This window comes from Helianthus annuus, chromosome 14 (genome assembly GCF_002127325.2).
Source record: "Helianthus annuus cultivar XRQ/B chromosome 14, HanXRQr2.0-SUNRISE, whole genome shotgun sequence".
Lineage (NCBI taxonomy): Eukaryota > Viridiplantae > Streptophyta > Magnoliopsida > Asterales > Asteraceae > Helianthus > Helianthus annuus.
The window spans coordinates 96910269-96938238 of record NC_035446.2 but is presented as its reverse complement, the minus strand read 5'-3'; the positions used below and the strand labels follow the sequence as shown (position 1 = coordinate 96938238).

General features: G+C 37.8%; 2 protein-coding genes and 1 long non-coding RNA gene across 3 annotated transcripts; 1 reads left to right on the top strand and 2 right to left on the bottom strand.

The window, feature by feature from the left end:
• Positions 1–396: 396 nt before the first annotated feature.
• Positions 397–1396, bottom strand: LOC110877174 (NDR1/HIN1-like protein 3). The gene has a single exon (XM_022125344.2). The coding sequence runs from the start codon at positions 1298–1300 to the stop codon at positions 581–583; it is 720 nt and encodes a 239-aa protein (XP_021981036.1). The 5' UTR covers positions 1301–1396; the 3' UTR covers positions 397–580.
• A 12024-nt stretch (positions 1397–13420) lies between these two features.
• On the top strand, positions 13421–14379 carry LOC110877175 (NDR1/HIN1-like protein 3). The gene has a single exon (XM_022125345.2). The coding sequence runs from the start codon at positions 13462–13464 to the stop codon at positions 14173–14175; it is 714 nt and encodes a 237-aa protein (XP_021981037.1). The 5' UTR covers positions 13421–13461; the 3' UTR covers positions 14176–14379.
• A 660-nt stretch (positions 14380–15039) lies between these two features.
• LOC118486278 lies at positions 15040–16128 on the bottom strand. Its single transcript, XR_004878211.1, has 2 exons — positions 15643–16128; positions 15040–15511 (listed from the first exon to the last, which is right to left on the bottom strand). It is a non-coding gene; the product is annotated as an uncharacterized LOC118486278 (long non-coding RNA).
• Between the last annotated feature and the right edge of the window lie 11842 nt (positions 16129–27970).

Below are 27970 nucleotides of genomic sequence, written 5' to 3'. Positions count from 1 at the left end.
TCGGGTTGGCCGTTTTTTAATGAAATTTTCCTTTCAAAAAAAAAAAAGTTTAATATTTAAATGTGAACCTACCATTTTTTGTCGAAATGCTTAACGTGAAGTTCAAAATCTGCAAGAACGAGTCCATCTTTTTCATTCTATACAGATTTTCTTTTTCAACTATATATAATACAACTTGATGGAGTCAATTATGTAAACTCTAAAATTAATCAAAAAAAAAAAAAAAAAAAAAAAAAACAGGCATATTGATATTTTATACTTTATAGTGATCACACTTAGTCTAACAAAGACATTTGCCAAACCACCTTTAACGTATTCTAAATGACATTGTAATAAATAACTGATCAACCTAAATAAAATAATTATTAAATAACAAAAAAGTAAGACACCAAATTATAAATAAACCTATCCTTTATTTATAAACAATAATATCGTATACGTATACATAAAATGAAAATAATAACCCAGAAATATACTCCGCAGTATACAAGAATCAACCATATCAATAAAACTCCAAAAAATATAAAAAAGAATACATAAAAAGGAATAAAATCAGTAAATCAGTGAATGATGATGATCTCTACCAATCAAAATCACACTTGGTCCTTTCAAACCTACGGTTCGAACCCACGCCTCCAGAAGTCAACGGGACCTTCAAGTCGCACTCAAACTGCGGTTTGAACTTTGGTTTCGCCCACCAAACCTTCAACCGGACCCTAAGCTTCAACCTCAAATCGATATCGTAAACCCGCTCACTTGTATCCGAATCATATTTCGATCTCAACTCGCGGATATCATTGCTAGCCAGCACTTGTTGTCCTACAAACACCGCGCTCACGTCCTTCTCGTCCTTATGTCCCAAATAAAACCTTTCCAAATACTCCGTATCAAACCTTTTATCGCGGTACTCCGCGTGTGCTTCTATTTTATCGTAGTATATCCCAATCCGCTTGTTTGGGTTTCGGAATGTCATGTTGACGGCCAGGTTGTAGTACAAAGTGTTGTTGTCCGGGGACAACGTGAATTGAGTTAGAGTGGCATCGTTGACGTGGAACTTGGGCGCGTTGGGGCGGAAGATGAGCCAGAACACGAGTACGATGATGCCGAGGATGACTAGGATGGTGATGAGGATTTGGCAGATGAGGTTGAAGACGCAACCGCAGATGCAACTGAAGCACCAGGAGAAAGGGTTGCAGCTTCCCCCACCGCCACCAGGGCGGTGGTAGGATCGGGATTTTTTGGCGGGAGGGGGGATGGAGGGGCCGTAGTAAGCCCCGTTGAGATGAGATTGATCAGACATGATGAAGTTGTTGTAGGGGAGTTGATATTGTGAATAAGTGGATGAGGTGAGGGTATTTATAGTAATTTATTGTAAGAACGCGTTGGGGCTGCTTGAAATTGTGTAAATGAAAACACAGTGTGTGTAACCGATACGACTGTTTCAAAAAGAACACCATCGGAGTAACTTCCTATATTGTATACGAGGATTTCCATTTTTGGACATGTACGTTTTCTGGGGCAAAAGGTCCAACATGCAAATTTTGTCAAGCAAGATGCTAAAGCAATAAGAAATACAAAACAGAAAATGACTTGTTTTGACTTTTAGATACAATCCTATATTTTGATCCGTAATGTTTTTTTTTAAATTAATGCAGTGTTATTTTATAGTGTTAACTTGAACATGTTTTTATTTGTTTAAAATGGTTGTTTGAACAAAAATAATAATTTTTATATTTTTTTGTTTAAACGAAATACTTTGTTTTCATTAAAGTAATTGTTAAAGAATAGTCTGGTGAACATTAGGGAACTCCTACCCTTTCCTTTAACAACTCTAAGTAGGATCGGCTTAACCTTACTGAGGGCCTAAAGCAAAAATAAAAATACTCGGAGCGCTTTCAAAACATGAAAATCTATTTTTTCTTTTTTTTTTTTTTTTTGAAAGGCAAACTTTATTAAAAACACAACAAACGGGGAACCTCCAAGGCGGAGATTCCCTAAACCCACAGTTACATTACATCAAAATTAAAAGTTTGCCAATCCTTCCAAACCACCAGTGGCAGATCTTGCCCGTTGAACCTGCCAGGGCCGAAAGACACGGGCACTAAAATTAGCACTACGGCCGAAAAACTTGCCAGGGCCGAACATAGTATATATACAAAATTTCGATCGAAATGCGGAAAATTAGCACCACGGCCGAAAAACTTGCCAGGGCCGTGGCCCTGCCACTAGCCCACTAAGATCCGCCCTTGCAAACCACTTCACTCTTTCTACACCTGTTGGAGTACCAAAGAAACCCCAGCGCTTTAATATCCGAAACAATCTCTAACACGTTTCTGCTAGAATTTCTGAATATCCTCTCGTTCCTAGCCTTCCAAATACACCAACACGTCAAAATAACAATACCGTGGAGAACCTCTTTCTTACCTGTTGACCAACCAGCATTCTTTGCCAATTCTATCAAATCCTTGACAGAGAACAAATAAAAAGGAGGTAAGTGTACTCACCGCGCAATACCGTTCCAAACTCCATTCGCCGTACTACAACCCGTGAAAATATGCTCCGTACTTTCATCATGCTCTTCACAAAACGAACACAAACACCTTCCACAAGCAATGTTCCGTCTATATAGAGCAACTTTCGTGGGGATCCTATCCAATAACAAACGCCACATGAACACATTACACTTGATTGGCAACCACTTGCACCATTGAAAATCTGTAACTTGTTGTTGGACCCGATCCCTATCCAGCCAGAATTTAACTTGCTGCACCGAAAAACCCAATTCGTTACTATTGTCCCAGGACCAAGAATCTCTACCGGATCCCAAACTCTGATTCGCCACCAACCGATGACACTCCAGAAGCTGCTGAATCTCCTGTGCCGACTCCGGATATCTCTTCCAACACCAAGAAATCGTCCCTACCGGATTACCACCCCCTATTCTTTCAGCAACAACACACCATTTATCCCGCTCTAATCGAAATAATTCAGGAAACAATTCCTTCAAAGGAAGGCGATTAACCCATGGGTCCGTCCAGAATTTAATATCCAAACCGTTCCTCACACGACTCCGAATCATACCAATGCAATTCGATCCTTCCACCTTCAATTTGTATCCATTCGAAACCAATTTTGTCCATGTCCCCGAATATCTTGCACTATGCGGGTACGTTTCCACTTCCTCTTTGATCCGTGAATAGCATCAATAACTCTCCGCCACACCACCGAGCCTTCTTGACGATAACGCCATAGCCATTTCACTAAAAAAGCACTATTGCAATCCCCAAGCTTACGAATACCCAACCCACCTTGCTTTTTCGGTCTAGACACCATATCCCATCCGACCCAATGAACCTTATTAATATCCGAATTGCCTCCCCAAAGAAACTTCTTGATCAACGATTCAAGTGCATTAATAATAGCTACTGGCGCCTTAAACAATGAAAAATAATAAGAAGGTAAACTCTCCAATACCGACTTGATAAGGGTCAATCTACCCCCAATCGACAAAACTTTAGACTTCCACCTTGATAACCTAGATTTAAACACTTTTAACATAGGCTCCCAGTTACCAATTCTGCTCATATTGGCTCCAACCTGAATACCTAGATATATAAAAGGCGTAACACCCGATCGACATCCCATCCCATTTTCCTTATTATTTACGTCTTCTATACTCTTCCCAACACCAAATAATGTGGACTTATGTATATTAATTCGAAGTCCCGAACACATATGAAATATCCGCAACATACGTCTTAGACATATAAAATTGCCATCCGACCATTCTCCCATAACCATTGCGCTATTATCTTGTCATGTTCGATGTGTTAGATATGGAAAAGGTTATTAATTGACCCTTTTAAGTTGCTTAGCCAAATTGTGTTTCTTACTTACATCTTTTTCTCTTTAAGACCAGCCTTGTTACCAATCCAAACCCATTGACTGAGAGAGAAACAATCAAGTTCATGTGGCAAATGGTAAATTTGAAATCTCTACAAATGAACAAATTACTATAAATTTAATTGCAACAATCTATGTAACCCGTGTCATGATATTATCTGCTTTGCTTCTGATGGGTTGCTAATATAGGAGCTCATGATTTTATTTACACCTGACGAGTTGCTCACCTAGGCAAAACACATCTAGGAAGAGAAGGTTTTCACCCCTAGTAATCAAGATTTTGAGTTTCACACATGTATCAGCCTAATTTGGCAATCCCCCCCCCCAAAAAAAAAAAAAAATTGCAACGACCTTCTTCCTCAGCCTCCATGGCCACCGGTTCATCGTCAGCCCCCACCGTCTACACTTCTCCTCTACCTCTCCGAACTCTTCTTCACATACTTTAATAAAGCTTACCTCTTCAAACTACTTACTGTGGCGAAATCAACTCATCCCCCCTCTCCCTTATCAAGGCCTCCTTCCGTATGTTGATAGTTCTAGTCCTCATCTCTACGCCACCGTCATCATGAATGGGTAAACAAACCTAAACCCTGAGTTTATTTCCTGGCATACTACGCATCAAAAGGCACTCATCCTTCTATAAACATCTTTAGCAGAAGAATCTATGGTGGAAACGCTAGGTCCATTAACTTCTTGTCTTGTCTGGAAGGTTCTTGAAGCATCTTATCGCCATGACTCTCTTGAAACAATGCATACACTCCGCGATTCTCTTTGATAACTTCAAAAGGAGGGCTCATTAGTTACTGATTTTTGTCGCAAATGCAAGGGACTCATTGACCACCTTGGTCATCCCATGGATGGAAGTGATAAACACCATTTTTTATGTGGTTTCAGCTGACTTTCTCTACTGCTCGCAGGGCTATTACACTGCAACCACCGTTTCATGATCTCTTAGCTCACGCCGAGAATCATGAATTGTTTTTAAATTTTCTTATTAGTGATCAGTCGCAACAAGCAACCTTTGTTTCCTAACATAATATAATTTGGCATCTATTTGTTACGTCTTTATTACCTAAACCTTGGGTCTTATTCTTCTTGTCAATTGTCCAAGGTACATCATTTACCATTTAAGCAAAATACCAAGCGATTTTCTCATATTTTCGGATCTTATTCATTGCGATTTACGAGGACCTACCCCTATTGTTTCAATTGACAGTTTTCTTTGTTATGTGATTTTCATGTATAACCTCCCGATTTACATGGTTGTATCCATTAAAGGTGAAATATGAATTTTTTTTAATGTGCTAAAGACATTCTTATGTTCAAAGTCAAATTTCTTGCACAACTAAAACATTCCAAAGCGATGGTGATAGATATTGAATCGGATGACAAAGATGATGAAATCAAATAGTGCGAATTGTATTGAATAGAAAGATATGATCACACGGATCTACAATAACAACCACGAGTGGTCCCAGGGCAAAGCCCTTCTCATGCACGTAGCAATAAGCCTAACTAACTGACTAATATCTCTCCTCCTCTCCTAAATGACACTTGATCCTTATTTATAGAATTATAAGTTGCACTTAACCCCCTTCTAGAATAGACAAATGACGATTAACTATAACCCTGATTATGATTCCTATCATTACTCCCCCCTTCAAAACAGTCTTGCCCTCAAGACTGGGAACGACAACTGACTCGACACCCAAGCAGAGGTTTCCTCGAGAGTGACTCAGGTGGTCGACACTGCCCATGCACCACCCAAGAATGACTTGAAGGCACATGAATACCGCCAATGAAATTTGTCGAACAGGAACCCATAACAGGAAGAAAGGATTTAAGAAGTAGTTGCAATAGCTGTGATTGAACGGAGGAGTCGGCTACGAAACCAAACAACAACGTCACTGCAGAAGATTGCTTCCCCCGATCAAATGGAGTGAAAACCCGAACCGACGAAAGAATATCAGCCAATTTGAGAGCAGTTTCAACCTGAATTTGGAGGCCCGAACAGTCCGCAGTGTTAATCGGAGCTTGCACAGTAGTCGAACTATTAGGAAGCGGGGCCTTACAATCCACTGCAGTAGAAATTAACTTCGAAACCTCATAGAAGTGGCGATTATCACTTGAAAGTGAAGTTGGATATGGAGGAACAGATGTAATGTCGGAAATCTCGTCGTGTATGGTGAAAACAGGGGCAGAAGACAGAGGTGAAGATAGTAATGGAGCTGCAGGATAAGCTTTGCCTCCAAACAGGCCCAGATCTGGAGAGACCCGGCCCAAAACCGGTTTTCTGTTTAAACCATGGCCCACCACTGTTCCTGAGCCCAATTTTTCTTGTAAATCTACCGTCATAACCCTATTTTCCCTAAATTCTGAGAAACGTGAATCTGGAGGTCTAGTCGACATCAATTGTTCATGCTTACTCCAGCGTTCTTCAGAGCTGGCTACTATTGCCTCCAATTGAGCTACCAGAGACGGAATACACCAGAGAAATCTCCATCGCAATCAGATTTGGGACCAAAATCCCAATCGGAAACAGATTTCGGACGAGATTGGGCAGGTACCTCACCGAAATTGCCTCCCGAACCAAGCGACCCAGCGACAGTCTTCACAGAATTTGGAGGTCCAGGATCCACGAAGTCACCATCGTAAAACTGAATAAGCATAGCAGCAACGAAATCAGACCAGGTGAGGAAATCACTTCTAAACCAGGAATTGAACCAATAAAATGGTTCATCATCAAAGGCAGCCATGACATAGGAGAAGCGCTCGCTTTCATCACCGATGTCATAATGGAGAAAAAACCGTTCAGCTTGACAGATCCAATGAGCAGGTGCAAAACCAGTGAAATGAGGTAAATCCATTTCTTCCAAAGCCATCTATACAGATTGAGAATTGGAAATTGAAATGGACTGGAAATTGATATTGAAAGTAGAAATCAGATATGAGAATCGACGTGAGATCTGAAAGTAGAAATCGAGAAGTAGGTCACAGATCATTAACAAATCGGAGAAGCAGAAACTAGAATTTGGTGGAGAGCAGAGGTGAGGCAGGTCGGACCAATGATAGATATTGAATCGGATGACAAAGATGATGAAATCAAATAGTGCGAATTGTATTGAATAGAAAGATATGATCACACGGATCTACAATAACAACCACGAGTGGTCCCAAGGCAAAGCCCTTCTCACGCACGTAGCAATGAGCCTAACTAACTTACTAATATCTCTCCTCCTCTCCTAAATGACTCTTGATCCTTATTTATAGAATTATAAGTTGCACTTAACCCCCTTCTAGAATAGACAAATGACGATTAACTATAACCCTGATTATGATTCCTATCAGATGGAGTAACATAATTTACAAATCATCGATTATCATGCCCCTACACGCCAAAAACCAGGCTTGCTATGCCATTTCATGATCATGCTCCGGTTAAATTATGGGTTCATGCATTTATTTCGGCCACCTTCACAATTAATCGAATTCTGACTCCACTACTTTCAAACAAGTCTCCTGTTGAGTCAATTTTTTCATCAACCTCCATCATATGCAAATTTAAGACTTTTGGATGTTGGGTTTTTCCGGGATTATATACTAAATAAACTTTCACCACGAAGTGACTCGTGTATTTTTATTGGTTGTTGTCCACATCACAAATGTCACCATTGCCTAAACCCATCAACCTCTAGGCACTACATAACAAGACATGCTTAATTTGATGAAGTTGTCTTTCTATTTAGTGGTGTAATTCGAAAAATTAATGAAGCAACTTTGGTGTTATCAAATATTGATGAGCAAATATCTCTGCCAAAAATCCTTAACCCATTCATGCCCATTATGTTTGGCCCACTCACTTACTCCCTTAACCACCTTATCCGGCCCAACCAATCCCTTACCAACTTCAATACCCCAAACAAATCCATCCATTATAACTACTTCCTTTTATCCTCTAGTACACCACATCCCTCTCAATTACTATTCAAACCTATCATGTATTGCTTCTCCAGTTACGAAACCACCAACATCACCTAAACTAGCTGATTTGATGTCTCTACAGCCAATGCAAGCCCATTCCAAGTCCAGAATATTCTAATTAAAACATCATGCGGATCTTTGCTTTTTCTTGATCATAGTTGCTTACATACGGCTCTTTTTGCAACCCGTGAACCTAAAGACTACAATACTGTGGCTAAACACTCTAAATGGGTTAAGGAAATGCATGAGGAGATGGAAGCTTTGAAGCAAAATCATACTTAGGTATTCGTTCCTAAATCGTTAGACTCGAATATAAGGTCAAAGTGGGTATATCGAACCAAATATAATATGACAGCACGTCATATGCGTATAAATATACATTTTTTTGTATCAATATAAACCAATTTTTGTTGAAAGTATATTTGAATTAAGCTTAATTTAGTTCATTTTTTATTTTAAGGACACAATGAAACCAAATCGAACAAATGAAGCCATTCCGAACGAAAAACAGAAGAACTGACACAGAGTCTAGGCATGACCCGCGCCTCAACCTAAAAGCCAACGACATCTTATGAAGGATTGTTTTAGAAGCCAACCAAGAAAAAAAAGTGAGACACTCCACGGGATGTGTCTGGGAGACAATCCTTGTGCCTGCGCCCAACTCTAGATCTGGTCAAAATGGCCAGGCACGGGCCGTACCTTGCCACCAGCACTATAAAAAGATCTCTTTGGATCCCTAATCATTTGCTCAATTCTTTTCTTCTGTCCCACAACACAATCTTCTTCTACCCACTTCCTCTAATCATTGTAATCATTAGGAATTGTAAGAACAATCATTAAGTAATTATCATTCTTGTGCTAATTAATATAGTCTTTCCAAGTTTGTTAAAAACTATTTTTGAAGCCTTGCTTGGCTAAGGTTCTTTTGGGTGTTTGGGGAAAACAACCCCCTTGATAGTGAGTTAGCTAAAATAAACTATGGATTAATAAGATGTGCGTGTGTGTGTTAATGCCTTTAAGTAAGGACTACCATATTGAAAGTGAGTTTTCTAAATCCTTAAAAACATATTAATAACCTTGTGTTGTCGCAAGCACGAAATGTTCATGTTTTTCATGTCTATGTAGAGTCAAACATGTTAATTTCTTGAAAGAGGGTTAAAGGTTTTGGTATGGGACTTTGGGTTTGGTAAATTCTTGCCAAAACGTGGAGATAAGATCAAGATGCATAGTACTTGCTTTATAATATCGTCACTACTTTTGGGGAGATAGGATCAAGCCATGAGGTCCATAGTGTTGGGTCGTATAAACCCCTAATGACTATTTTTTACTTAATATTAAACCACATTGATATATAGTTTCCATGCTGATTCAACAATATCGTTGTGGTACGAACCAACCTTGTCGGGCATTTCTTTGCTGATTCAAACCAATATTGTTGAGTGTGAGAGGGTCCCTAAAATAGAACTCCATAACCTTATGGCATTAATAGAATACAACTTCTCGCCTCAAAAATGAGTTCTTGTGATCCATGATAACTTTTGGTTAACGAAGCATCAGGAGGTAAGAAATATCACAAACACCCTTTTTCTTATCATTGGTTACAAATCTATCTTTTTATTTTTCTGTTTTCTTTTCTAAAAAACCACTCTCACTTTTGGATTGGCTAGACGTTGATAACAGTTTGATACTAAAAGAACACTCCATATAGTACTATTTTCCAAAAAAAAAATCCTTTAATATAATTAATTTAATCACTAAAAATAAAAATCCTTTATTTTCTTTTAATTTGAACCATCGTTCAATGTTAGGCCTTGTGGTATATTTTAGCCTTTCTTAACTCAACCTAAGTGCTATATCACTTATTTTTCCCATTTTACTATGTCATATACTAAGGAAATGGTTGAATCTGATTAATATTTTTAGTAATTTTTGGTTTAAAAAAAGAAAAGAATAATTAACTCAATATCTTAACATTAGGGTGAGAGGGACACTCCCCTAAGAGGGGAGTCCCCTCTCTTACGCATAACCAATCCTCGTGTGTCACGTCAACTCCCCTCTTAAACTCCCTTAACACCATAAATTGATGGCGGCACTCTCCTCTTAGGTGACTTGGTTTTTTATTTTTTATTTTTTTTGTTTTTTTATTTGTTCTAATTATGCATGTTTATAAAAAAATATTAATAAAAATTAAATAAAATTTAACAAAAGACATTTCAAAGTAGAAAATAAAAATAAAAATTAAATTCAAACTAGAAAATTAAAGTTACATTCAAACTAGAAAATAAAAATTACATTAAAACTAGAAAATAAAAATTTTAGAAATCGCACGGCCACCCGTACTTGTTAGCGATGTCGCGCTTTCGGGCGAGGATGAACGACAACATATTTGGCGGAGCATCGTCGTGCGGCTTGAGGAATGTTTTCATATCTCGATCGTAATTGTAGTTTTTCATCGTCTCGCGTTGTTCCGATATGAGCTCGCGAGCCTCCGACTCTCTTTTCTTCCTCAATTCAATCGCCTCCAATTCCATCGCGTGCTTCGCTTCTTTCATGGCGGTGTACTCTTTGAATTGTGCCGCCAACTCGGCCGAGCTTCCCTCGGACGATGTCGCTTGACGCTTGTCTCGCCGTTGTGTTCTTTGTGGGAAGGGGTCTTCGTTCATATCGGGTATGGAAGGGTCCACGTCAACGGGCTTTCTTTTTTGTGTCGAACCTTCCCCTTCCTCACCCAACAATGGGACTTGGGCCCATTTGTAGTGTTTTCGAACGACCTCCCACGCCTCGACATGTTGAAAACCGTTCGGAAATCTCTCTTTAAATTCCTTTAAAGCGACTTTCATCACGTCGAGATCCTTACACCCCCTTCCTAGTGTGCGATCCTACATATTATAAAATAATAAGTGTTAAAAAAATATGAACTTAGTAAAGAAAATTAAAAAATATACAATGTTAAAAAATATAATTTTTACCGCTTGTTGGTATAGGCCGTTGAAAAAGTTTATTTTCGTCATCATCGGGCCCCATTTAGACCGTACTTGATGCACGGTCCGGTTACTTCCACCGACGGTGGCGTTAAAATGATCTAAAATCTTACGCCAAAAACTATCGCGGTTTTGTTGATTGCCCTTCTTTTTGTTGGTAGAGCAATGTACCCACACCTTCGCCAACGCCTCTTCTTGGACCTTTGTCCATTTTTCGCTCGCCATTTTTCCCTTTTTACCCCGAGCGTCATCTTCTTCGTTGCCCGCGTCTTCATCCACATTATATTCATCGTCCTCGTCCTCGTCCTCGTCGCCCAAATTTTGAGTTTCCGGCACTACCTCATCGTCCTCGTCGTCGTAAATAGGTAGAGGACGTTCAACATTTCCTCGTGTAGATGGAACTTGTGGGGAACGAAAACCATATGGGTCGAAGGCGGGGGATTGAGGAGGAGCATCCATTGATAACAAATTTTAAAAATAGCCGAAATTGGGTTGAAGGTTGGGTGGTTGGGTGTTGTAAAAGGAGGGGTGTGAAGGTTGTTGGAAAAAAACGGGGGTTGTGAAGTATATCCGAAAGGGGGTTGTGGTTGTGTACTTGCACCGCTCGAACCATCACGAGACGGTTGCGAGCCCCGTCCCTTAGTTTTTTTCTTGGCTTCGCGGGGTTGGTTCTCCATTGCTAGGTTTGAAGTGGGTGTGGTTTGAAAGTATAAAAAATTAGTGAAGTGGGTGTGGTTTGAGAGTATAAAAAATGAGTGAAGTGGGTGTGGTTTGAGAGTATAAAAAAATTAGTGGTGGGTGTGGTTATTTATATTTGTTTAAAAAGTGAATTTTTTTTTTTTAAATTTGACCGTTTAAAATTCGACCGTTCCTCAAACATCGTGCCATTCAATGCGGTGAATTCATGCCGAATCCCCTCCCCGAATCGGGTCCCCGCGGTGATGGCGGCGGTGTTCCCGATCGGGGTTAGGGGTCACCGCACCCTCTCCCCGAGAGTGCCCCGGATACCCTTAGGTTAACAAGTTAACAAATAACCCATTTAATAGCCCTTAACACAAGGAGGAAGGGCCGGTTAACATGCCATGTCACCGTTAACACCCAAATATTAGAGTACACCTCATGGTCTTAGTTCATATAATGTTAATAGATTCTTGCTTACTATAAATAATTAAACTGCAATGCATATAATTTTTTTTCAACTATAAGAAACTGATCCTATTATAGGAAAATATCAATATTGGTATCGATTCTTTTTTTTATGTATTTTGGTTTCAATATGAGTCGTTTTGATATTTTTCAGTATTTTTCAACGCCTGTATAGAAGCGGTAACGTATCGCAACGAAACTTTGTTACTCACAACCTTTTGTTATTAACTTACTTTTATTAGGTCGATACTATCATAAACATTATTTTATGTTTTGTACATGTATTAAAGTGCCGCAATACACGGAGAAAGCCCACTAATTTTCAAAAAAAAAAAAATTATTGGATTAATTAAGAAAATGAAAGGATTGAAAAAACCGATGAAGAATTATGTGGTTTTTGAATGGCTCATTCTATACACACCCCCCTCCTTCCTGATTACACCCCCCCTTGTGAGAGGAAAACTGTCGGTCACACGCAGGCCCCACCTGTAAGTATGTGAGAGGAGGGGGTGAAAAAGTAAATAGAGGGTGTAGAAAGTAGCACCCTTTTGAATTTATAAGAGTAAGACAAATAGAAGCGCGTGTTTGTGAATGCGTATGTATTAGGTGCCCCAACATTTGATATTACCATTACCATTACCATCATTTATAAAATTCAAACTCAATCGCTTTCCACATAGAAAACGACACCCATAAATAATAAACCTTGACTATTTCTTAGATAAACTTATTATATTTTAAAAGTTTATATACTTTAAAGTATGCGTATGCTAAAAGCATGCAAAGTATGCCTTGCACCGGTCATGGGCGTAGCTTAGTGTATAGTTGGGGGTGCACCCGCCCCCTCCCCTGGATGTTTTGGGAAGAAGTATGAAATTTCCTATTTTTTGTCCAAAAATTTTAAAATTATATAGGATTGCCCCCCCCCCCCCCAATTATTTTGCGTAAATATTTATACAATATATAAATTGGGTCTCATTACTTTCCGCCTACTCGGAACTTTTGGTCAAGCTCCGCTAATGGCAACCGCTGCGCACCCACAACACCTGGCCTAATAATATATACTATGCATTTACATAGAAAGGTATAAGTGAGTTAAATACATAATTAGATTTAAGTGATAAAACATATAAATACTTATATGTAGTTTCTAAAGATCTAATATACTTTAAACAGAGATGGCAGATAATAAAATTAGTGTGAGCAGGTAGCAAGCCAATTGACACTTAAAAAATTAAGAAAAAAAAAAAAGAAAAAACCAACGACCTACGACAAAGTCAATACAGGAAGTTGCCCCGGAAGGTGATCTTTGAAACAATCTTAATCCGTTACAATCACACGGTATTTTCATTTACACGCAGCCTCAACGCGTTATCACAAAACATTACTATAAAACACCCTCACCACATCCACATATTCACAATATCAACACACCCACAACTACTTCATCATGTCTGATCAATCTCACCTCAACGGGGCTTACTACGGCCCCTCCATCCCCCCTCCCGCCAAAAAATCCCGATCCTACCACCGCCCTGGTGGCGGTGGAGGAAGCTGCAACCCTTTCTCTTGGTGCTTCAGCTGCATCTGCGGTTGCATCTTCAACCTCATCTTCCAGATCCTCATCACCATCCTAGTCATCCTCGGCATCATCGTACTTGTGTTCTGGCTCATCTTCCGCCCCAACGCGCCCAAGTTCCACGTCAACGACGCCACTCTCACCCAATTCACGTTGTCCCCAGACAACAACACTTTGTACTACAATCTGGCTGTCAACATGACGTTCCGTAACCCAAACAAGCGGATTGGGATATACTACGATAGAATTGAGGCTAACGCAGAGTACCGGGATAAGAGGTTTGATACGGAGAATTTGGAAAGGTTTTATTTGGGACATAAGGACGAGAAGGATGTGAGCGCGGTGTTCCGAGGAGAACAAGTGCTCCCTTTCAACAACGATGACAAATCGGAGTATAATTCTGAGCGGACCGAGGGGGTTCACGATATCGATTTGAGGTTGAAGCTTAGGGTCCGGTTGAAGGTTTGGTGGGCGAAACCAAAGTTCAAACCGCAGTTTGAGTGCGACTTGAAGGTCCCGTTGACTTCTGGAGGTCCGGGTTCGAACCGTAGGTTTGAAAGGACCAAGTGTGATTTTGATTGGTAGAGATCATCATCAGCTTCATCTTCATTGATTCACTGATTTTTATTCTATTTGTGTATTTTTTTTTATTATATTTTTTTGGAGTTTTATTGATGGGGTAGATTCTTGTATACTGCGGAGTATATTTCTAGGTTATTATTATTTCTATTTTATGTGTACGTATACGATATTTATTGTTTATAAATAAAGGATAGGTTTATTTATTAATTTGTTGTCTTACTTTTTGTTATTTAATAATTCTTTTAGTTAGGTTGATCAATTATTTATTACAATGCCGTTTAGAATAAGTTAAAAGGTGGTTTTCAAATGTCTTTGTTCGACTAATTGTCATCGCTAAAAAAATATCAGTATGTCTATCTAAATTTGCATATATAATTGACTAAAAAAAGTGGTATTATATATAGTTGACAAAGGAAATCTATATAAAAAGAAAAGGAGTGACTCGTTCTTGCAGATTTTGAACTTCAAGTTAATAAGCATTTAAAGGGTTAAATCTACATAAAAAGAAAAAGAGTGACTCGTTCTTGCAAATTTTGAACTTGAAGTTAATAAGCATAAGGTTGTTTGTTAACCTTGTGCTCAGGCATTAAGAGGTTTTACTGATTAAGATGTAGCCTCTGAATCGGTTAGCATGTTTCTAAAACTTACCCATTATAAAAGGGTCCATAAACTATTTAGAGGTGTCTTTTAAGTGACACAAACTCACATTACGTACCTCTAATCGAAATGGAATCATTAAGAGACAATCAAACAGTTTATACAATTGAAAACGAAAGTAGGCAACACAACACCATAATATCCGGTGGTTCATGTGTACCGTCCATAGGACCATAACATCATGACACTATAGTAAAACTATAATTGCTCTTAGGGGAATTTAACTGGTAATTTATTTGGGTTTTTACACATAATCGAACCTTATCAAGATCTGAACGACTGTCAAAATACAAAGTATCATAGTAACTGTTGGATATTTAATGAAAAACACAAACGACTTCATCAACATTAGTTGATAAGACTGTTTAAGGTGAAACTCAAGAACAGTCAGAGGATAAAGAGGTTAAGCCAAGAAGATACAAAAGACAGAGGGTTAAGAAATCTTTTGGGCTTGACATTCTTACTTACTTATATAGTTATATGGTTGAGACTTAAGAGTGAGCTTCAAACTTACTGGGAAGCGGTCACCTCTTCAGAAAGACTTCAACGGGAAGAAACCATCAAGAGTGAAATTGATTGTATCTCGCGTAATCATACCTAGAGAGCTAGTGGATCTTTCATCGGGTTGTAAACCACTAGGGTATGAATGGATATTCAAAAGAAGATGAAAGTCGATGGTTCCCTTGACAAGTACAAAGCAAGGTTAGTGATCAAAGGTATAGGTAAAAGGAGAGTCTAGACTACTCTAACACCTACTCGCATGTGACATGAATAACCTTTATTATAGATTGGTAAAAGTAGAATAAGATATACCTAAATTCAGAGGGTTATTCGGGCATCTGAAGAAGAAAGATTATGAAGCACCTGAAAATAACAAGTGGAGGCACGATGATAACAATTTTGATTCTAAAACTGAAGCAATGAAGAAATTTATGCATTCAAAAAGCAAAAAATTCAAGAAAGAAGACGACAGTTAGGGTTCTTAATCCAAGAAAGCAAAACCTGCTACAAAAGAAAAAGGCAAACGTAAAGCAGTTGAAGTTGGGGTTATATATGCAACGTCTGATACGGAGAAATTTGTTAATGAAAAGACTTAAAGTGATGAAGAGATTCCAAAGTACATTAGTACTTATAGCTGAACTCAGGGTGGATAGGTAAGTGTTGAAAGTGAAAAAAATCAAAGCTAACTGAAGAAGAAGAAAAGGATGAAGATTACAATCTTAAGTTGAAATTCCGAAGGTTGTGAAGAAAGTTGGTAGAAAGAAAAGTTCTGCAAAATCTCCATTGAAGAAAACAGGGTCACCATTAACGAAGAAAGCCAAGAAAGGACGTCCCTTTTTTAAAAAAAGATGTCCCTTTTAGTCATTTTACATGAATAAGCTAAGCCAAACACTTTTTAAAAACAACTTATTGACTTATTGGCTTTTCCCACCCCATAAGCTAATCCAAACACTTTTTTAAAAACTCATTTTCAAAAAGTCATAAGTCAATAACTCCTTTTAACAAAAATTCATTTTTGAGTTAAATAAGGTTAGCCAAACAAGCCCTTAGTAATACTTTTGATGCCAATGATCTCTAGATCAAGTGGTGGAGGGCTTGCATTTCTCTTGAGAGATGCAAGTTCGACTCCCACTTGGTGCAGAGTGAGGCACTGGTGGGCAAGGATAGGAGACCCAGGGAAACCTGGGTTTGATCCTTGAGCCAAACGGGTTTTACCGGTAATTTTACTGTCGTGCTTACGGGCGGGTGGGTTACCGGGTTTTTTCCGGAATTGGTGGTGGACTCGGGTTACTCTAGGAGTATTGTCCAGTAGGTGCCCCGAGAGTGTTCGGGATTAAGTTTGTTGGCCGTTCAAAAAAAAAAGTAATACGTTTGATCTTATGAGTGGCTGACTACTGGGGAATTGTTAACAATTTGGTGTAGTGTAATCTGTGTCATACTTCCACCTTTTTGTTTCAGTTGTTTAAAGTTTGTGAATCTGATTGGGGACATTTAATATTTTTATATTTTCATTGGATTCAATTTTAAATGGTTTATTTATATTATAAACTAGCTTAAGATCTCATGTGTTACACGGGTGGCCTAAAAAAATATATTATTTAATGGTGTTTTCATAAATCTTTTAATGAAAGATTTGTTTCAGTATTAGTACTAAGTAAATATAAAATTATACTTAATTAAAATAAATGAATATGAAATGTCACTTGGACGTTATGGCTTCGGCACATATGGTTTGTTTCTTTTTATGACCCGTTACATGATCAAGCCCATTTGCCACACATCGGTGTCTATGGACCACAACCACCCTGGCTCGGAACCCATAACCCCACTGTACGTGTGTTATATACAATATGTGTACCAAGTAGACCAAACATGTACGCACAGTTTGATCACGACCCGAATTACAACACAACGTTCATAGACTGCTGCAACATAAGAAAAAAAGTTGACATTTAAATGATTCAAAACGATGACTCATCAAATGTAATTATAAATAGGTGTGATGAAAAAGAATAATTATAAATATAAATTTTAAAATGAAAAAAATATTTCGCTATTTATGTAAATATTAAATTATAATGAACTGATAGTTATGTAAACTCAATCTTGACTTTGTTTATCAATAATTGATGCATAAAGGGGGTTGCCCAACTAACTTATCAAGTAATTCATGCAATCGAATTACGTCTTTATATCCGTGAGCCTCACGGGTTATGGTTTGTGTTAAAAAATCTATATCTATAAAAGTTTTTTTTTTGTATGATTTATAACCTGATATCTTTTCATGCTAAGACCAATGTTTGGCAAACCTTACCAAGAAGAAAAAAAAAGTTACTCAAAGTAAATAATATAATATTTAATAGTGTTTGACATATACTTTGAAATGATAAAAATGTTCCATTACTTATGTAACTGTTAGGATTGATCCCTACCAGAGGAACAGATAATGAAAGCCAAAACTGGATCAGAGCAGTAGATTCAGAATAAGCAGATGTTTGATTGCAAGTCTCTCCCCTTGAAAGTGGTTTCAAGATCTGCTGACCTCCTATCTGCTGATCATGCAAACTGCTGTCCTACAACTGCTGATCAAGACAAAGTCTGACTGAAGAATTAAAGCTCTGCTGCTCAATCTACTGCCATGGTTCAAGCACTGCTGATCATGACAAGTACTGCTGGGTTCACAACAGTGGAAGGATGCAGCAGCAGTTTATGTTTGTTTTATGTATTGAAATGTAATATCAGTAGTTAGCAAAGCAGTAGTTGTATAGATCAGTAGATAGAGTTTGTTAGGTTGTTAGATGTCACTTTCATGGTGACGTCAGCTAAGATACTTCAGTGGTTTGGTGTGCCTATAAATGGAACAGTACTCTGTACTATTACATTTGATTGACTAAGTGGATTGTCTAATCCTTTTATCTTGTGCAACCAACCTTGGGGTATCAGGCTGAGGGGGAGCTTAGTACTGTAAGCATGCTTGTAATCTTTTGTTTTTCATTGTAATCATTTGACTCAATGAGAAAGCATGTATTTATCAAACTATTTTCTTCTTTGGATTGTGTTTAACAAAGTTTGTATTCATTTCCGCTGCACTTTTCACTGTTTCATATTTTCTGAATGTTCAAATTATACAAACAAACATAATCATGAGAGCCTCCGATCCTAACAATTGGTATCAGAGCTTGGATAGTCAAATTCGATCTAACAATCAATTTGACATAACAGTTCAGCTCAAAATTCATTGATACTAAGGTTGATTGTATTTAGTTGAAAACAGAGTAACGAGAAATCATGTTCAAAGTGATGACTCAAAAGCTCTGTTAAACAACCAAGATGTCATAAGATTCACAAATTTCAATCAACAAGTGATGTCATGCACAAATCACTCATAGTGTCCAGATCTGGAAACTTATCTGGTAACTATGGTATGTCCATCTTCATTCAAAATTGATTTCAACTGTTGTTATGAAATTTGTGATGATTTCATCATATTTTATACTAAAGTATGTACCTCAGATTAGCGAAACCTATGTTCATATAAACATTAGTGTTTTGTTAACATAGAAAGAGGGAAATAAAGCTTTAGTCAAAATCTCTTATGTGCTAAAAAGCAGGTTGAGAATCCTCAAAAGGATCAAAATCAATCCTGTCAAAACACATTAAGAAAATCTGGGGTCAAAAACAGTCCAAATCATAAGTAATGTGAGATCTGGTAATGAAAAATGTTCACATGTGGCCAGATCTTTCAAAACATTGCTGAAAATGATTTTGGATTATGTATTCTTTCATTGAAAACCTCCCAGTAAGTATTTCTGTACTTATGAATGAAAGGGAAGAAGAAAATAAACAGAACTCAAAAGTGTGTTTATCTCAAACTTTTGAAGTCAAAAGAAAAGAGTATAAATCCAAAACACTTAGAGTCCAGAAGTTGGGGAAACAATGGTTATCATGCAACTGTGTGCATTCATCAATACAGGAATTGTTCAGGTAACAATGGCATCTCCAGTGATTGACCTTAAAAGAAGAATTTACAATCAATTGACAAGAAAGTGATCCTGAACAGTGGTCAAAATAACTTGAGAATGATATGATCATGAGCTTATTTGGAAAATTATCAGATCCTTTTGATGACTATTTTCAAAACATCCTTTGATTTTTTAAGCCGTTTTTCTCAAATAAAACCAGATATATTATCTCATTGTTTTTCTGAATAATATATTTTGCACTTCTACTCTTTTTTGATTGTAAAAGTTTTCTCAACCGGTCAGGATGTAATTTCCTTATTTTTGTGTGAAATTATTATCCATAAATCTGATCAAAAGGAAATGATACACATGTCAAGGTCATGTTAAGCTCAAGTTTGTTTGTCACAGATCAAAGATTGATTACAAATTGATTCTGAACTACTGAGATACACATGTTCTAATTCAAATAATTAAGACACAAATTGAGTAGCCTTAGTAGAAAAGTCTTCATCATTCGAGGATGTTGAACCACTGTCAGGAATAATGAACATGTGGCAAAGCCTTGAACAAAGATTTCTGAGATAACTGCTGGCAATTTAAACTTGAGAATTTACATCCAAAATGTAAATTGTTGAGTATAGCACTTCTGCAGAATAACAGATGTTAAACATGAGATTGTGTTTACACAAAATCAATACTCACATCTAAACAAACACATGCTAAAATTATTTGTCAAAAGTCAAAACACTGCTGCACAAACAGTTGTTATACTAATGATCCTCATTATTGCCTTCAACCACTGTTGTACCTTAAATGCTGTTGTGCCTCATCATCTGCTCTCTAAAGTCTGTCCACCGCTGAAAGTCAACCCCTGCTCCTTAAAATTTTGAAAAACACTGATGTTCAAAATCATTGTTCTATCCACTGATATACTATCCACTGATAGTAAAAATCATCCACTGCCTCATTTTGTTATCGTTGTAACTACTGATGCTCAATCCATCAGTGGCTGTTAAAACAACTGTCCCCCATTATTTACCATTTCATCAGGGGTTGGCACGTGGTCAGCTTTTAGCCGTCAGATCATTATAACCGCTGCCACATCAGCATTCACTTTTTCCCTAAAATAAAACCCTGGTTAAACCCAAACAGGGGCTCACACTGTCGAATTGAATTCCAAAAATTCTCTTCTCAAAGCAGTTTCCCACTCTTCTTCACAAAAACTTTCTTCGATCTTCTTCATCAAAAATGACGAATTCAAAATCGAAGTCAAAATCAAAACCATCTTCTTCCTCCACTCCAACAGACGCTACTCAAATGGCCGCTGAAACTACAGAAATCTGTTACAAAGCCCCTCACAACTATGTGGGTATACTCACAAAACCCACAACCGACAACACCTTTGACGCCATTATTGACACCTTATCTGCATCAAAGTATAAAACTTTGTTAACGGCAGATGCTCCCATCTATCTTGAAACCCAGAGAGAGTTCTGGAAAAATGCCACTCTTGAGAAACAAGATGATGTCATCAAAGCCATAAACTCCTCAATAAAGGGCAAAGCCATCCAAATCACTCCGCAATCGATTTCTGAAGTCTTTAAACTCAATGATCTGGAAGGAAAAACCTCTTTTTTCAAAAACTGAGTTGAAAAAGGATTTCATGAATAGGGGTTACGCAGAGCAACCAAAAAGGGATACCTTACAAAAAGGGCTCTTCCCTTCTACTCCAAGGTTTTTATTTCACACTCTGTTAATGTGTGTTTCTAATAAAACAATGTCTTTTAATGAAATACCAACAAAAATTCAATGCCTGGGGTATGCAATTTTAAACAATGAAAATTTTAATTATTCCCAGGAAATATTTGATGATTTGGTAAAAAAACGTTGATAATAAAGCATTTCTGGTCTTTCCAAGATTTTTAAGCTACTATTTTGAACAAAAATTTGTAAAGAAAGATGCAGATTTGCCCAAACAAGGTGCCTCTTTTAAAATAAACTGTTTAACACCTGAAACATTCTCTAGAATGTTGGCACCAATAAAAACAAAAGCAGAGGTGCCTGAGCAGAATTTAGTAGATGAAACCGTTCCTCAGGTATCTGCTGCTGAGCCCACTGCTCCAGGTGATCAAAGCAGCACACCCACTGTTTTGAAACCAACACCCGCCACCACTAAAAAGACCAAAAAGAAAACATCCAGAAAGCCCACCAAACCCAAAACAAAGGCACCTCTGGAAGATGAGATCCCAGAGTCAATGCCAGTGACAGCACAAAAGTCACCAATAACCACTGCTGCTACTTCCTCACAGCAGATGGAAGAAAGATCTCAACCCTTTCCCAGGGACCCCACAATATGAAGCTCTGGACCCACTCGGATCCATCTTCCACAGTCCTAATCCCAAGGACATGTCTCTTTCAACCCCTTCACCCTCACCCTCTATATTACCACAATTCATGATGCCCTTGTTGCATACAGTTGGTATTACTCAGACACAAACCATTTCCTCTCAAACACCTATCACTGAGAGTATACTCCCACAAGTGACTGGGTCTGATGTTGATATCTCTGTTATCCCAGCAATAACTGAGGAGGTTACACTGCAGGAATTACAAGTAATTCCTGTTAGTAGTTCAAGTGGAGCAGCCACTACAAATGTTGAACCCATTGGTTTGCATTTGGACAGTGGTTACATTCATAAGACTCCCTTGAAGGCAATTTCTTCAATAGAACCACTGAGAACCACCGGTGAGTTTGTTTTAACTACTGGCAACATCAAAAGGTTATCAAGTGCTGAAGAAAGAAGTCCCCAGTACCAAGAACAAGGGGCATCAATGGCTGACTTTTGGGACTCTGTTCCTAAGTCATACATTGGTAAAACCACTGCTGGTGGGGATTAAGATGATCCTGTTAATTCAGGTGATGATTCAAAATATCTGGAATTGACGGGCAAGGTCGAAAACCTGGAAACTTCAGTTGCTGAAATAAAGGATATGGTGCAGCAGCTGTTAAAAGCTCAGAAAGCCCAATACACTGCTGCTCCAGCTCAAGCACCTGCTCAACAGGCACCTGCTGCAAATGAGTTATGGAACCTATTCCAACCACTGCTGGAAAGACAAAAACAGATGGCAGATCAGCAGCATGCTATACATGTTCAAAAGCTGACAAATATGGTGTAATCAAGGTTCAAAGATACTCAGGCAGATATCAAAGCTATCAAGGCTCACATTCAAAGTGCCTCTGGAAAAGTTCCCTCCACTGTTCTTTTCATGAATGAACCCTTCCCAGATAATGCCAAAAAGGGGGAGAAGATCAAGTGGAAGAAAAAGGGAATTGATGATGGTATATATGTTGAGCCAGAAAATAGCCAAACCAAAACTGCAGTATCAACACACACCACATCACCACACACCACCACAACTACTGCTCCTCCACCATCTGTGTCTACAGTCACAAACCACTGCCACTCAAATCACCTCCACTATTCCACCCAAAACATCATCTACTTCTCCTAAAATAAAAAGGAGAAGGGTTATTATATCAGATGATGATTCTCCATCACCACCACCAACAGCTTCAAAATCCCAAGCACTTGTCACAGTTTCAAATCCCATTCCTCTCTCCTCAACTCAAATTCAAAAGCCATTACCTCCTGCAGGTGTTATGTTTCCTTTAGAACTCATAGCAGTTAGAGATGAAATCAAATCTTTCTACTATGAGGATAACCCTGCTAAAAGGAGCTTGCCCTCGATTGAAGGATATCCCAGGCCAAATAATATTGAAGAATACTTGAAAATCAAGGCCAAGAAAGCAGAGGATATCTCAATAAAAAACAAACATGGGAAACCTGATAGAGAATTTCAGCAAAACTATCAGTTTCTCCTCACACAGGTCAGAGCTTTGGAGCAATTTGCAAAAAATGTATGTCAGCAAATCTCTGAAAGGGCAGATGAGTCCTTGAGAAAAGACTACATTGAAAACATTATGGCCTACAAGAAATACAAGGGGGAGAAACACATGTACAAAAACTGGACCATTCCTGAGCTTGAAAAAGAAGTAGCCAGGATTCATGAAATGATCAAAGATAATGTCCAGCAGTCTCCCCCTGAAAAATTCAAATAGTTTGAAGCTGACAAAGCCTTAGAGTTGAAGAGAATGAAAGAGGAGCTGATAACAGCTGATTATGGGTCAAAGAATTCCGTGTCAAAACGGGGAGAAGCTAGGGTCAGGGCTACCTATAAAAAGTTGGAGGAACTAAGGAAGAAAGATCCAACAGCTCCATAAAAGTCTGACTACTCCAAAGCAGAGGTCTCAAAAAGACCACCAAAGCTGCAACCCAAAAGAACCACTGCTCCTGCTGGTACTGCTATCTACAAAAGAAGGAGACAAAACCAGTTGGGTGCTGAAGCAGTTCAAGATTTAATTACTGGAAATGCCATTGTAAAAGAGGGCTTTATGTTAATGATGAAAGAAGAATCTGAACTCAAAAAATCTGCAAGTACTGCTCAGCCAGTTATGAACAGGCCAGCATCACCAAACTCCTCTTCAAATAAAAATCTCCCAAGAAACCCATCAGGCTCAAAAGTACTAAAGTGGAAAACTGACAAACAGACCCACGTATTGACTATGATCAGGTCTGATGGAGAAGTGAAGAAACTAACAAGGGAACAAGCTCTTGGCCTAAGTCTTGAAGATTTGCAGGATCTCCTTGATCTTCCACTTTGCAGGGATGATGATAATACAGATGCCTTAACTTTTGAATTGCAATTCAAAGGGCAAATAAGGGAACTGTTGTTGAGGCAATAAAAATCTACAATAATGAAGAGTTTTGGCATTATCTGTTCTAGGGGGAGATTGTTGGGATTGATCCCTACCAGAGGAACAGATAATGAAAGCCAAAACTGGATCAGAGCAGTAGATTCAGAATAAGCAGATGTTTGATTGCAAGTCTCTCCCTTTGAAAGTGGTTTCAACATCTACTGACCTCCTATCTGCTGATCAGGCAAACTGCTGTCCTACAACTGCTGATCAAGACAAAGTCTGACTGAAGAATTAAAGCTCTGCTGCTCAATCTACTGCCATGGTTCAAGCACTGCTGATCATGACAAGTACTGTTGGGTTCACAACAGTGGAAGGATGCAGCAGCAGTTTATGTTTGTTTTATGTATTGAAATGTAATATCAGTAGTTAGCAAAGCAGTAGTTGTATAGATCAGTAGATAGAGTTTGTTAGGTTGTTAGATGTCACTTTCATGGTGACGTCAGCTAAGATACTTCAGTGGTTTGGTGTGCCTATAAATGGAACAGTATTCTGTACTATTACATTTGATTGACTAAGTGGATTCTTCTTCTTCAGTCCAATCCTTTCATCTCGTGCAACCAACCTTGGGGTATCAGGCTGAGGGGGAGCTTAGTACTGTAAGCATGCTTGTAATCTTTTGTTTTTCATTGTAATCATTTGACTCAATGAGAAAGCATGTATTTATCAAACTATTCTCTTCTTTGGATTGTGTTTAACAAAGTTTGTATTCATTTCCGCTGCACTTTTCACTGTTTCATATTTTCTGAATGTTCAAATTATACAAACAAACACAATCATGAGAGCCTCCGATCCTAACAGTAACTGTTAAATTACAATTACTTATGTAACTTATAAATTACAATGAACTGGAAAAAAATGAATACGGAAAAATCACAAGTCATTAAAACCTATTCCCATTATCATTCTATTATACGTAAACCCATACCCATAGTGATTGCAAGTTACAAACCAATAGCCCCCTTATACTTTTATTCACGTTAAAACACAAACGAATATATTATATTACAACAACAAATTAAAATACATGAATATGCAACGATCACAATTCGTTGAAAATCTCTTTATAAACCACAGTTGTTTTATCTGTAGGTTTGTCGTTGTCAAGTATTGGTATTTTGACTCCATCTTTTTACCCTTGATAAAGCAACATACAATTGACCATGAGAGAGGACGGGTTGTTTCAAGTACAAACCAACTCTAGAAAGTGACTACCTTTGACTTTTGCTGATTGTCATTGCGAAACATACGGCCAGTTAACGAAGGAGGCACCCACTTAGATTTTGGGTTGCCTTGTAAACTAATAGAGTTATCTCAGTTTAACTTTTTTTATTTAACCAAATAGAAATGTAAATAATCAAATATATGTTATATGAAATATTTAGAAATTTTTTTAATATATGTTATATATATGTAAATATGTTTAAATCTTATGGTCCGGTCCGGTTTTATACGGTTTGAAAACCTTAAGACCGTAAACCAAAGCATTCATTACCATTTAAAATGTTTGAAACCAACCAACCGAAAGTTTAGAAAAAAAAACACCAACTGTGAAACGAAACCAATGATCGGTTTGGGTGGTTTCACGGTTTTCAACCAAACCATCAACATCCCTACCATTCAAAATATAGGCAAATGGGTTTGTTTATAAACATGCATAGTACCTACCACAATACCCAGTCTCTTAAGCTAAATTGCCAACAATCTAAACCTTAGTCTCCTGTTAAAATATTAAATCATAAAAAAATCCATCAGTGGTTGAGGTGAAAGAAAAACTAAAGGACAACATGTTATAAAGCATACAGACAGTAGGGGTGTGCAAAAAACCGAAGTAACCGACAAAAACAAACCAAATAAAAAAATAATGAGTAAGTTAATTAAATAAAAGGGACTGGCACCAAAATTTTTATCTTTCAACGTTAATAACAGGAAGCGCTCTAAAGCACGCCGAAGGCCATTTATTGATTACATCTCTCCCAACCAACACCCTATGAATTTTACTTAATTTTTTTACCTTTTTCATCTTCAATCATAAAAGTAAACTTACTCCCCTTCATTCAAATTTTCACTCGTCCGACCACCTAACTGCGTTAAAGTCACCCAAAAAATCACAACCCCAAAATATTTGCTAAAACACAAACATTAGTTATACAAAACTAAATATTCCCGTGGGAGTGATTCCGTATGTATAAACTTTGAAATCCTTATAATACCTTAAAACTAATTAAAAATTGCCCAAATTTTTATTTAATGCATCATTTGAACAAAAAAAAAGTGTAATATTTACCAACAAATAAATATTTACTTCAACCAAAATATAACATAGTTTTCAACATATCTTAACTAATACACGCCAATAACATATATTTCAAACCACGTGTAAACACGTGGTTCAAGCCACCATTACCAAAACTTTCTGTAAATCCCATCTTCTTCACTTCCCAATCCATCTCCATATTTTCAATACAAAATAAACAATTAACAAACTATCTTTGTTTAACATGATGAAGAGGAAACCAACATGCCACTGTTTCTAGCCGAAAACTTGCCCTGCGGGCAAACCAAGCTTGGAGACCTCTTCCACAAATCCGAACCAAACATTTTACTCATCGTGGATCAACAACACGAAATCGGAAGTGGTTCGCATCACCGCCACAACAACGTCTCTCCAACCATTTCTCCAAACTCATCTCCGGTCGATTACTTCATGTCCCCGGGCCACAATACGTTGCCATTTTCAAAATCACCATGGAAAATTTTCTCTAGCCGAACACGGGCCCATTCCGCAAACTGGGTTAATTGGGTCTTTAACACGTAAAGAAGGAAATGCTTATTCATTAGCTTCATCTGGAAACTTCTTGTATACGGGTTCGGATTGGAGAAACATTCGGATTTGGAAGAATTTATCTGAGTCTCAGGGTTTAAATCGAGTAGCGGGTTGGTTAAAGCCATTGTTGCGAACATATACCAAAGTTCCCCTTCCCAACACACAAATCACAAACCAAAGTTAGCATCTTTATAATTAGTCAACATATACCTGAGCATAAGAAATGGTATTCACACGAATAAGCATGTTAACTTTTAGTTTCAAATCTTTAGGCCCACTCTTATCTCTACCATATGCCCTTTTTCTTCTTAAATCCACCACTAATTCCATTCTTCTTGCTTTCTTCCATTTGATGATAACCCTTTTTTCTCCTTGCTGTCACTCTGGTTCAAAAAAAAACCAGAACTGAAAGATTTTGAATTGGGTTATCTTGAAGCAAGACAACTGAATAAAGATTGTTTTCACCTTTTATGAATTCATTTGTATCAAAATGCAAAAAGAACTTACAAATGTCACACAATTAACATTTTTGGCTTCTACCTTCTGACAATTCAACTCTGTCAAAACTGAGCCGAGTTAATCTGAGGCACAAAAAAATTCAACTGAGTCAAACTCATCAAATTTCTAGCTGATTCTAAAATTCGAGTCAAGACGGCTTAGTTTAAAATTGAACCTGAGCTCGACTTCATCCTGGCTTGACTCTTGTAACGCTCCAGGAGATATAATTATTAAAGAATACTTTTTAGTTATTCTATATAATAAAAACAATCAAAATTTCCAAATGCACAACTTCAAACCACATAAACACATCAACTCGCCACTCAATTCTCCTGATTAATAACATATAACAGATACTAGTCTAAGTACCCGTGTATTACACGGGTGGCTTACACAAAAAATATCTCTTTTAACAATGTTGACACAAATATTTTAATTATATAAATGTTAAACTACTACACAAATATTAGAGTCCACTGAATAATTGAAATACATGAATGAGAAAAAAATCACAAATCGTTAAAGATTTCTTCAACC